At 42.5% G+C, this 11,568-nt stretch overlaps 2 protein-coding genes across 2 annotated transcripts; both read right to left on the bottom strand.

Annotated features, from left to right (window-relative positions):
* Positions 1-1,745: 1,745 nt before the first annotated feature.
* Positions 1,746-3,574, bottom strand: LOC134452762 (uncharacterized). Its single transcript, XM_063203329.1, has 5 exons — positions 3,488-3,574; positions 2,736-2,962; positions 2,585-2,650; positions 2,434-2,499; positions 1,746-2,348 (listed from the first exon to the last, which is right to left on the bottom strand). Exons 2-5 carry the CDS (start codon positions 2,808-2,810, stop codon positions 1,746-1,748), a joined length of 810 nt encoding a protein of 269 aa, XP_063059399.1. The 5' UTR covers positions 2,811-2,962; positions 3,488-3,574.
* Positions 2,956-4,804, bottom strand: LOC134452760 (uncharacterized). The gene is made up of 2 exons (XM_063203328.1): positions 4,598-4,804; positions 2,956-4,485 (listed from the first exon to the last, which is right to left on the bottom strand). Exons 1-2 carry the CDS (start codon positions 4,716-4,718, stop codon positions 3,473-3,475), a joined length of 1,134 nt encoding a protein of 377 aa, XP_063059398.1. The 5' UTR covers positions 4,719-4,804; the 3' UTR covers positions 2,956-3,472.
* Positions 4,805-11,568: the final 6,764 nt, after the last annotated feature.

Genomic DNA, 11,568 nt, shown 5'->3' with positions numbered 1-11,568 from the left:
AGAGGAAAGAAGAAGAGAGCGGAAACAGCTGCCTCTATGGCGTCACCGCGCCGCCATTTTGATTTTGTTAGATATGGACGTTCCATGTAAATAACACAATGTTCAGACTCATACATGAGTGAGGAATGAAACCGTGTGTTGTTTTCTCTGTCGACCACATTTTCATCAAATTCACTTATTTCGCATTGTATTCATTTGATACGGGATTAATAGTTGATTTCTACGTTTTATTAAAAAAAAAACCCGTGATGACTGGAAACGGCAACTCTACAAAAAAGTTCCTTTTTGGGAACTTCTAGACGCAACGCTGACTCTTCCTGAAAAGGCAAGTGGCTTAATGTTTTTGTATTGCATAAATATGACAAGTAACTATCCACTTAGCAGTAAGTTCGTCATTATCTTTATATTCGTCATCAAATGGATTTAATATTATGGTTGTATTCATGGATCTTTCTGGACAGTGGGTGATGTGTGTCGGCCGTTAACGTTAGCATATCTCCATGGACAGCTAAGTGTCTATGATGTTAAATTATTAGGCCTATGTTGAGTATAACTATTTTATTCGTAAGTATAAAATGGAAGTTAACACATCTCCTCCCAGTCGTTGTTTGGAATTTTAGCCTTAGTCTCCCGGCCAGTTTCATAAATTTTCATCAGCCAGCGAACATTTTGTCCGATGGGCATGTGTAATTTCTAGAAGTGCTAGTTCTTCAGAAAAAGGATACGTGCCTAAGTACACTAAACCAACGTTAGTTCTGCTGCTGTGTTGTTCCGGTTTTTATTCCAAACTTCCATTTTCACTCCTAATGTTCACCCTGACGTGAACAGGAAATGTGCATGATATCATTTGACTGTTGTAGGCCCCTAGAGTACTTCTAGGTGTTTTCATGACCGATGTCAGTTAACTTTTTGGGAGCCAACGCATGTGAGGCGAAACGTGTTTTTTACCTGACTTGGGAGTCAAATGTTTTGAATGTCTACTATACATTGATTAAGGCATTTTCACGCACGAGCAGGAAACAATGATACATTACTAATACTTAATTCAAGTCAGTGGCAGGAAATGATAAACCATAACCAGCAACGCATTAATTACAGCAATGCATTACTTTTTCTGCAACTCAGAGAATACCTTAAGTTTGGCAGTTTTTTAGCAACTCAGTCAACATTGCATGTAAGCTTAACACAATAATGCATATTTTTTCTTTTTTGTGTCACTCCTCACCACATATGGCAGATTTAGTGTGAAGAGCCACCTGTACAAGATTCCTGGGACAGCAGAACATGCACCTCACGCACTACCCTGGCACCCTGGCTGAACAACCCGCAGCACATCATCTCCAGCTGAGAGGGGGACTCATACATTCATTTGAAATCAGCTCTACTGAGGTGAAATGATCAAGAGTCAAAAGCATGCTGAAGAGATAAACTTGATGATGGCTATGTTTATTTAATTAGCATTGTTTATATAGATTACACATTCCTTGTAAAAAAAAAAATAATTAAAAAATTAGTTGTCGGAGCAAGATAACATGCACTGCTCCACCTGGGTGTCTTCAGCAGTATGCACAGCCCGTCGTTCATTGCAACCTGAAGCTACTGTAGGCCAGGGGTCCCCAAACTTTTTTTTAAATCTGGGGGCCACATTATTGTTCCTGACTGTGATCAGGGGCTGGAATCAATACCAATCATGTAAAAAAGGTGTGTGTGTGTGTGTGGGTGGGGGGGGTTAGGGGGGGGGGGGGTCAAAATTCCGATGTCAATTTCATTAATTTTCTTGATTTCTTTGTTTTCATGGCTTTGGCGTTCTGATTGCCCACCTTCAGTTGAAATTTTATCCTCATCAATAAGTATGTATTAACAAGGAACTCTTTGCAGGACAGACAGCTGGCGGAACATATAACAGCATCCAAATTCACACTCTGATATACTGCAGATTTTAAGAGTGCCAGGACATGTTTCCCTTTAGAAATGTGGGGGTATTGGCATCTAAAAATGTGTTCAATTTGCTCTGTTGTACGCTGTAATACAACACTTGGTGGGAATAACCCATCCCTGAACTGCTTATATCTGAAAAAGGTGTATTTCTCCTTGAGTGTATCTCTGTCCTCCTCGTTTGCCTCCCACAGCGTAACACAACTCTTGCAATCAAATTTGGCAGAGGCTCTGAAGGCCACATAGCCAGCAAGGTACACTGACACATTGCCCTCAATGACGTCCAGCCCCTTCATGAACTCTGTGTTGTCCAGTCCAGGGAATGTGGGTTCCTCATCAGTAGACTGTACGTGAGGCATGGTCAGTGCGGTGCATGGATGGGGAGTTGCCATCTGCGATGACTCAGTGCAGCTCTACAAAATCATTGCAAATGATTACAGACTTACAGTATACTAATCATGTGTGACACTTTTGTTTTTGAAAGGGTGTTTCGTGTACCTCGTGAGGCATGGTCAGTGCGGTGCATGGATGGGGAGTTGCCATCTGCGATGACTCAGTGCAGCTCTACAAAATCATTGCAAAAGATTACAGACTTACAGTATACTAATCATGTGTGACACTTTTGTTTTTGAAAGGGTGTTTCGTGTACCTCGTGAGGCATGGTCAGTGCGGTGCATGGATGGGGAGTTGCCATCTGCGATGACTCAGTGCAGCTCTACAAAATCATTGCAAAAGATTACAGACTTACAGTATACTAATCATGTGTGACACTTTTGTTTTTGAAAGGGTGTTTCGTCTACCTCAAACAAATGGGACAATTGCAGCAATAGGTGTATTTCCTCCGGTTCGCAATTTGTATTTCTCCCAAATGTCATTAGATAGTCTAGCACGGCCTGCCTGTAGTCTAATCGGAATTGCTGAGGGTCTGGATTGTCCCTGTGCCCGCCCTTCGCTCTGATCACCCCAAAGAAGTGTTCCAGGCAGTCCTGGTTGAGGTGCCTCGTAAATAGAAACTGAAATCCTTTCTCTGTGAATGCAAATGACAAACAGTACATTGGCCAACAGCAGAAAACATGCAGTGGTGGACAAAGCTCATTAGCATTAGCAAAGCTCAATTTGAATAATTATGCCTTATTGCTGCTACCTTTCAATTCAGCCCAGATTTCCTTGATTGCTCTTAGGTTATGCCTCCAACCATTTAGGCAATTCAAGCTGTTGCCACTGGCACATCTGACAGATGCCAGCCAGTTAATACTCTCATTGATAAAATCAATATGTGTCTCTCTGAAGGCATCCTTTTGTGGTGTGCTGCTGGACAATGTGCTACTGTTAAAGCAGTCAAACATCTGGTTAAAGTGGGCTACAAAATCTGCCGTCGTTTTTGCCCCCTCTCTTAGCTTCCCCATGTCTGCCATGGTGAGCAGTGCAGCCGCAACAGAATGACTAAGAACCTGTAATAAAAAAATAAAAAAAATCCCATTTTCAGGACCATAGATAAAGATTGTAAATTGAATGTTATACGCCTGCATGACAGTTTTCACTTGTGGCTTACCTGAGTGGCGAGAGGCACACTCATTGTTGAAAAGGCAGTGAGGGACAGATGCCGTTGGGTTAACTTGGGTGCCATTCGGTGTTGTCTTTGTGAATCAATTTTAAACATTTCAGTGATGTCTCCCCATTCTGCCAATTTGTCCCCTATGTAAAATCCATATTTTCGCAAATTGTTTCTGATGTTTTTCATTAAATGGGGGGGGTCGAATAAAAAATGAATCTTCTGGCTTTTGACAAAGAAGTACGGTTTTTCTTCTGTTATACCCAGGTTTCTACAGGCTGCCAGGTTGTTGCTGCCTTGGTCCATTACCAGCACCATGGGAGTGAAGCCAGTGTCAAGCACCTTTTCCACCGCCTCCATGATTTTGGTTTTTAAGACCCCATGCTTCATGGTCCCAGATGACAAGAAGTACCCTATGGGTTGTTTCCATTTCCCAGTTAGACTACGGATCATGAAAACCCCTGCATGGTTGGCTGGTCTTCCCCCTTCGTCATACCCTTCTACTTCATCTTTCGAGATGTTATAATTTAGGCTACATTTCAATGTAATTTCATCAAATGTGATGGCAACGTGCCTATCTCGCTCTTCCATATGCTGCACTTGATGTTTAAGTGCATACAGCACAGGTTCATGCCATCCCGGCCCGATGTCTACTCTCTGCAAGATATTTGAAAGGGTCCTGGCTGTAGGGAGCTTGAAAATTCTCCTCATGGTTCGGTAGGCTTTTGGCCCTGTACCCTTAACCTGTAACGCCCAACTTTTCATGAAGTTGCTCCACCGAATGGCCCTTGGTTTTTTTTTGGCATTATCAATTTGCTCGTTGACAAATTGTGCGGCTTGTTTTGGCAATACTTTGGAAATTTCCCTCTTTAATGTTTGTTTGCTGATAGATGGTGTCTTTTTCTTTAGCCTTGACAGCTTTGATTTGTAGCAGCCAATTTTTCTTTTCAGTTTTTCCACTGTGTTGTCATTGCTGACACTGGCCAGTACATCAGTGCCTAAAAAGAAATGTGACAACTGTAACAACAGACTTATGCACAGACTACTACCTATGCAGTGTTCAACACTCAGAATGTATCTGTTACCACCATTTGCCATTAAATCACTTACTATCCAGGATCTCTGAGTCTGTTGTCTCAATTTCAAGTGCGACCCGTTTTCGGGGTGGTGGACGAACTGTGTCTTGAGATTTAGGGGGGTTGGGACAGTCTACTAGCCAGGGTACGGCCATTGGCAGTAGGCCAGATTTCCTGCAGAATGCAAAGTATTGTAATGTTTATATTTCTACAAACACACTGTAAGCCCAGTTATGAATTGTCTGAGTTAAAAATCTTGAAGGTGTAATCAAAACTTTAGTGTTGCACAAATGAACATATATTGACTTTTTTGTACAATGAACAAAGGCTTTGCCACTCAGATGAACAGACTGCGATGAAGACTGGGAAAGACTCAAATTTATTTTGTCTTTACTGAATTGGGGGGGGGGGGTAAATCGAAGGAGGTAATAAAGATGCTAAAGCACAAGTGAAATCCAGGAGGATTTACAATATTATGTGAACTCCAGGCAAATGTGAGGACAAACACAAGGACAAGGGCACCAAAGCACTTTGAGTCAACTAGATATAGTATGTATAAATACATTTGAGATATGATTTGGTTTGAAGACACATGTAGGATGGTAATGGCAATCAACAGAAAACATGACACCAGGATAAGGTGACTCCGCAAATACGAAGACATCCCATGGAAAAAGTCTAGAACTTTTCAAACATATATGGGTTGAAATTAAAAAATAAAAGAGGTCATCAAACAATGACAATAGTTCAATGCACAGTCAACATCAATGAAAGGCAAGGGGTCTGACAATGTAAATAAGCTTACAGTTCTGGAAGGATCTCAACTGTTGCAACAGAATGAGTCCATGAAAGTCCAAAAGATGGAGGCATACACAGTGATATAAAATACAGAGTGCAGCAATATACAAATTGTTGAGTGCATGGCAAAGTTCTTAAAGGTTGAGGGGGATGGCCTCTTGTTAGTGGACTGGAATGGCCTTTGGTGAACAGGGGGCATGGCTAGACAGTGAATGACTGCAGCATCCTGGAAAGAACAAATACATGCACAATACAGAGTGCAGCAATATACAAATTGTTGAGTGCATGGCAAAGTTCTTAAAGGTTGAGGGGGATGGCCTCTTGTTAGTGGACTGGAATGGCCTTTGGTGAACAGGGGGCATGGCTAGACGGTGAATGACTGCAGCATCCTGGAAGGAACATAAATACAAGCCATGATTCTCCATGTCATACAGTGTGTGTAACCTGTTGCGGATCCTGACGACGCTCTCTGCTTGTGAGGAGCAAAAGCCTTATGCTTGATTCAAGCCAGCAATGGTAGAGGAGGAGCACTCAATGTGTGGCTCTCTAAATATGTAATTAGTTGTATTTTTTTTGTAAAGCAACCCAACATTTTAAATTATTTTTTGTGAATATGTGTGTTTTGAATTTGCAACATTACCACAAGTAATCAGGCTAAACATCTGGGTTTACAGTATGTTGAAAACTTATAGAGTATCAAGTGTCATTTTCAGAATATGAAATGGCAATGTCTCTACCTGTCCAATGGGTTCACAAATTGTGAAATGGCGAAATGGTCACTGCATACTTTCCTATGCTTCATTTCATCGGTCTGTAAACCACATAGGTCCTCCCGCCTGATGTTATTAATCCATTCTGCACACCTGCAGAAAATAACAGTAGTGTGTTTTAATATCACAGATATCCTTGGTTAACATTTGCGCTGGTTCATGTTTTCTATTTTGCCACTAGGGGGAGATACAACACAAATTATAGGGGTCTGGCTTTTTTGTTGAAATTGAGTTTCCGTCAGAGGAAAGTCTATGTGAGTTTCTCCACTTCAATAGGACAAGGACTGGATACTTTGCCGTGGATATGTTTAGTCTGGCGATTTTAAAGTTAATTGAGTTAAATTTTGAAAGGAAAATGTTAGATGCATATGTGGGCATCATCATAACACGAATAAACAAAGCCCACTGCACAGTTGTCAGATCATTTCAGCGCCTCGATTCATCATGCAGTGGGTTGTTGCGCTAGCAGGCTATCCAACTTTGTTTTACGGCGACATAACGGTGGCATCATCTGCCTACCCAACACATCCTTTTAAGGTAAGACAATTAGTTAATATAGCACTTGATGTGGCACGTCGTTGGCGTATTATATACGAGCAAAATAATAGTTTCTAGGTGACGTATGCTATGCTAAAACTGTGGTGGGAGGTGCTGGACATTGAAAACAGCCTTCCTTGCAGATCATCGACAGTATGCATTTCTAAATCAGAAGTGAAAAAAGGTACTCGGTAGGCCTAGAAAATTAAATGTTGTGCTCGCATTAGAAGTTAAGCACACAAAGTTATGTCTTTTGACACACAATGTTCTCATCATGTTGCTCAAATATCATTGTGCCCATCTGACATCTGCACATCAGGCTTAGGCTATCAAAACGAAACTATACCTTTTTTTTTCTTTGGGAAATGAATGAAATGCCACCTCCTTGTTCCTTCCTGTGGACTTGTAACACCCTACAGCAGCACATTGTGTGCCTATATATTTTGGTGTATTTGGGGCATTTGGGTCCTTTGCGTAATTGTGATCGGTGTTAGCCATGTTTTTGACTGATGCTGAATGAATGAACCGTTGGCGACGCGTCCTTGACTACCAAAATCAAAATGGCGGACGGCGTCGGTGAGGTAACAATACAGGCCAATTGGGAGGGAAAGTAATCTCATCGCCCCCTGCTGGCAACGTTCCAAGCCCCTGCAACAAATGAATGTGTTTTTTCTTTGAAAAATTACATCTCGGCCCTGACGACGAAGTAGAAGTAGTGGCAGTCATATTATGGGCAAGTTGGCCCGTTTTATCGAATTGGGTGGTAAAATGTTCGGTTTTTCACTTATCTGAACTGATTTTAATATTCTTTAAAAAGCTAGTACAGAACTACACTGACTGGTATGTGTGACGTGTTTACTCCATGTAATTAGCATAGCCAAATTAGCATAGCCAAACATGAGCCAGAGAGGTGGTTACTCGTCACCACAGAAGCCACCATATCTACTAGAGAAGTTAAAACCAAACCAAAACAATCGCGTGTATATATGTGTAATAAGAAGACAATGTGGAACTCGCAGGATTACAAGAATGTGAAGATATGCGGAGAACTTGCGTTCATTCGCGTTCATTTGTTTCTCTGTGTTGTCAACGAGGCGCGAAGCAGAGCATGCTGGGAGCTGTAGTCCGCTTCCGACCAGATTGGCACAATTTCTATTTTTCTTAAAATAGCAAAAAACTACTCAGGATNTTCACAGGTAGTACTTCACCCTATTGTGTACCCTGAAAAATGTGTCTGGTGTTATAGTTCCTAGTCATATCTTTGTGGGATTTTTTTTAAAACTCGTCTATGGGAGTTTCAATAGGGTCGCCCTGGTGTTTGGAACGTAACCGCTAGGATCGCTGTTTTCCACTTTCCCTGAACTTTCCCCTCTCTTCTTCTTTCCTCTCTGGTATCAGATAGCGTGTAATACTCATGATCCACAACTGGAGGTCTGTAACTGTATAGAGAATTTCAAAAGTATCTGTTATCAAGATAAGCTCAACTGTGTTCTTTTTTTTATTCAACAGTACGTACGCACCCAAAGAGCATCCAGTTGCATGTAGTATCTAATCAGAATGGAATGCATGCTAAACTCCTGTGATGTGGAGGGAGTCCAGAATCCAGCTTGTTTTTATCTATGCAGTCTTTTCGGGGGATAAGGCCTGACTGGCGTTTGATGGCCAAACGCGGGGCCCTGCATGGGGCCACTGTCATACTGCCTCAATTTAACTTGAGGAGTGCCAAGCAGATAACGGCACTGGAACTGAAAAAGATGTCGGCTACAACAAAAAACGCAATTACATCAGCAGGCATATTTAGTGCTTTCAGTTCAACAGGATTTGAACTCATTCTGCCTGGATTCCTGTTTGAGCCAGTTTGGGAGATTAGATTTGTTTGTGTGATCCAACTTGTAGCAGCAGCAGCCAGGGCCGCTGACAGCTTTCGCTGGGCCCAGGACAAAGTCATCTGATAGGGCCCCCCTACCAAATACATACAATGTAATGGGGACCCAATTCTGAGCCCCCTATCTCTCTGGGCCCGAGACAACATACCCCTTTGCCCCCCTCTGTCGGCAGGCCTGGCAGCAGCCATGAAGGGTTTCATGTAAAAAAGAGAAAAGATAGATAGAAATGAGTTTCTGTTTCACTGTGTTGTTCTTATCTTGCTGCCTCGGAAGGAACAAAGCCCCCACCCCCCCTGGTTTTCCTCCCGTCACCCGTCCTATCTTAAATTCTGACAAGGCTACTGCACTAAGTGATGAACGCTGATTGATTTCTCTACACAGTAGCGAGATAAAATATATAGAAAAGTATTACTACTGACTTCCATTGACAGCAAAATCCCAAAAACCACCAACCGCTGACAAACTGTCAAACTGTCTCACAACAGTTGTGCTAGGCAACACAGACAGGCTCATCAAAATTCTGTCCATGAGTCAATTAAAATAGAGAGACTTGACGTTGACGGAGGCAAGCGAGTGAATAAAGACAGCTTTAGGCAGACTCTTCTTCTTCTTCTTCTTCTTCTTCTTCTTCTTCTTCTCCTTCTTCTTCTTCTTCTTCGCATGAACTCAGCATTCCCCTGGTGTTATCCATCTGGGTCGCATCCAAACCCATTCTGCCCACTCTGTCTCTCTCTCTTCCACTGTCTATCTCCCTCCCTCCCTCTCTCCCACTCTCCCTCCCTCCATCTTTCTCTCTGTATCTCTCTCTTTCTCTATGTATCTCTCTGTATCTCTCTCCCTCCGTCTCTCTCTCTCTCTCTCTCTCTCTCTCTCTCCTAGTGGCAAACTGACGCCTCCAATAAAACCCCTCACTAACCCCCACCCCAGACTCCTTAATGTCTTGGCCGCGCTCCGAGCAGGCCGCTGTGCTCCGTCTCCACTGCAGCATGATGAGGAGTGGAGTCACCCATCCCATCTCATCTCATCTCATCTCATCCCGTTCCATCCCACAACCTCCACCAGCAGCAGCAGCAGCGTGCTCTCAACTGTACTGTACTGCACGACACATAAATCAGAGCTAGAGGGGCCGGAGCGTGTCCAGAAAAGGAGGGAAAACAGCAGCTCCATAAGGGAACCTATTGAGATGAGGGCCAAGAGCGAGACATGCCTTCTCTCCATCACCCTACAGAACCATTCTCTCTCTCTCTCTCTCTCTCTCTCTCTCTCTCTCTCTCTCTCTCTCTCTCTCTCTCTCTCTCTCTCTCTCTCTCTCTCTCTCTCATAGTTGCTCAAAGCAGCTCGAGGTGTGAGGAGACTGACATGGGCCTTGACGAAGCACACGCTTTCACAGAAGCCACTGGACCATGCTTGCCAATGTCTCTTAGCCTACATACTGTACATACATAGCATGCATCACACACGGACTGCAATGGACATGGAAGTGCTTGCAGCGCAGAATATTTGGTCGAGGGGACTCTCTTTCAAAATGTCCTCAGGAGGACGTCTGTGTCTGGTGTAGCCACTTACAATTGATTATGGTGCATTGTATTGTTGCCATGTTCACTTTTACAAACACTCGGTCGCAACGGTTTCCATTACTGCGCGTATAGCCACGGGGGCTAGCGGGCAAAGCTTCTCCGCTCACTGCTGATTGTGGGTGACCAGGGAAGGTGACAAAGGGGTCAGTTTTCCCGGGCCCAGAATTTGGTCCTCATTACGTTGTATGCATCGAGGGGGGCTTTTAAATTACTTTGTTCTGAGCCCGGCGAAAGCTGTCCACGGTCCTGTGGGTGACTGTGGTGCAGGCCATGATGTGACCATGACCAGAACGCATGCTGCTGGTGCTGGCCATTAAATGCAGTTGTGCCAGGGAAACCATGTCATGAGTTCACTGGATTATTTATAACGAAAATTGCAGTGGTGAAATACATTCGTCTTTTCCACATTACTTATTTATGATTAATGGTGGAACCCTTTTGAGAAAGAAAATACTTTGGCTCTCATTTTTCATTTTCAATGCTTTAAAATAACAGATACTCTTTTTGGGCGCTTGTCATTGTAAGGATTATTTTTGGATCATTGTACGTATGAATTTCAAATTGATTTGTAATGTGACTTTAAATATTTCTTCAATCATTACGTTTACTTTTAAAAAAATACACAAAATGCTACAATGGTCCCAAAATGTATGAATTGATTTATACATTATTTTTTCATTAATGTGTGGACTACAATAGCTACATTGAAATCTACAGACAATTTAAGAGTAATAATAACTGCAGGGCATCATCAATAACTGTTCAAAGCATAAGGCCTACATAAACCAATCTCAAAATTATAGTGACATTTCCCAAAGCCATTACTGTCCATATATCATAAAATGAATGACAAAACTATGCCTATACATCATGGTCTTCAGTGCATGGTGTGTGAGACAAATGTGACCCTATTCGACTTAACTTAAATAGTGTAAGTAAATACTATGCACTTAAAATAGCAGTGAAATAGCAGAATAATCACGTGTCACAGTTGTCCATTATCTGAAGGAAGCCCTCGGGCCCCTTTGGCTGTTTTCTGTGTTGCTCTAACTGTGGGCGTGAGAGGAAGAAATAAAAAAGGCTTGGACCACCCTTCCTGCAGAGCTGCCTGGTCAAAACAATAGAGGTTCCAAAATTGTCGAAAAGAGACAAAACATTTGATCTTTCCAGCTATATCCACGAATATGGAGACAAAATGGTCAAAAGCAAAACAAATAAAGGGCTTAGTTGATGCAATGCAATTTTGTCAAACTAATCTGTGGAATTAGGTTAGAAAGTGTTGGAATGTTAGGTATAGCCTTTCGAGAATACGGCTATTTATTTCACACTCTGCCTTACAACTTTCCCTCTTTTTCTTCCTCTCTCTCTCTATTTCTCTCCTCTCTCTCGCCCCTCAGCCCGAAGTTAGGCTGCATTGTATAGACTGGACAAGCCTAA

Source organism: Engraulis encrasicolus, chromosome 7 (genome assembly GCF_034702125.1).
Source record: "Engraulis encrasicolus isolate BLACKSEA-1 chromosome 7, IST_EnEncr_1.0, whole genome shotgun sequence".
Taxonomy (NCBI): Eukaryota; Metazoa; Chordata; class Actinopteri; order Clupeiformes; family Engraulidae; genus Engraulis; species Engraulis encrasicolus.
This window is presented reverse-complemented; position numbering and strand designations above follow the sequence as displayed.

Excerpts from the sequence above, each read along its gene's own strand:
- LOC134452760 (XM_063203328.1), bottom strand. The coding sequence starts at position 4,718 with ATGGCCGTACCCTGGCTAGTAGACTGTCCCAACCCCCCTAAATCTCAA. Across the intron at positions 4,486-4,597 it reads AGACTCAGAGATCCTGGATA|GCACTGATGTACTGGCCAGT; the intron begins GTAAGTGATTTA and ends ATTTCTTTTTAG.
- LOC134452762 (XM_063203329.1), bottom strand. The coding sequence starts at position 2,810 with ATGACATTTGGGAGAAATACAAATTGCGAACCGGAGGAAATACACCTA. Across the intron at positions 2,651-2,735 it reads AATTGTCCCATTTGTTTGAG|AGCTGCACTGAGTCATCGCA; the intron begins GTAGACGAAACA and ends ATGATTTTGTAG. Across the intron at positions 2,349-2,433 it reads CACTGACCATGCCTCACGAG|AGCTGCACTGAGTCATCGCA; the intron begins GTACACGAAACA and ends ATGATTTTGTAG.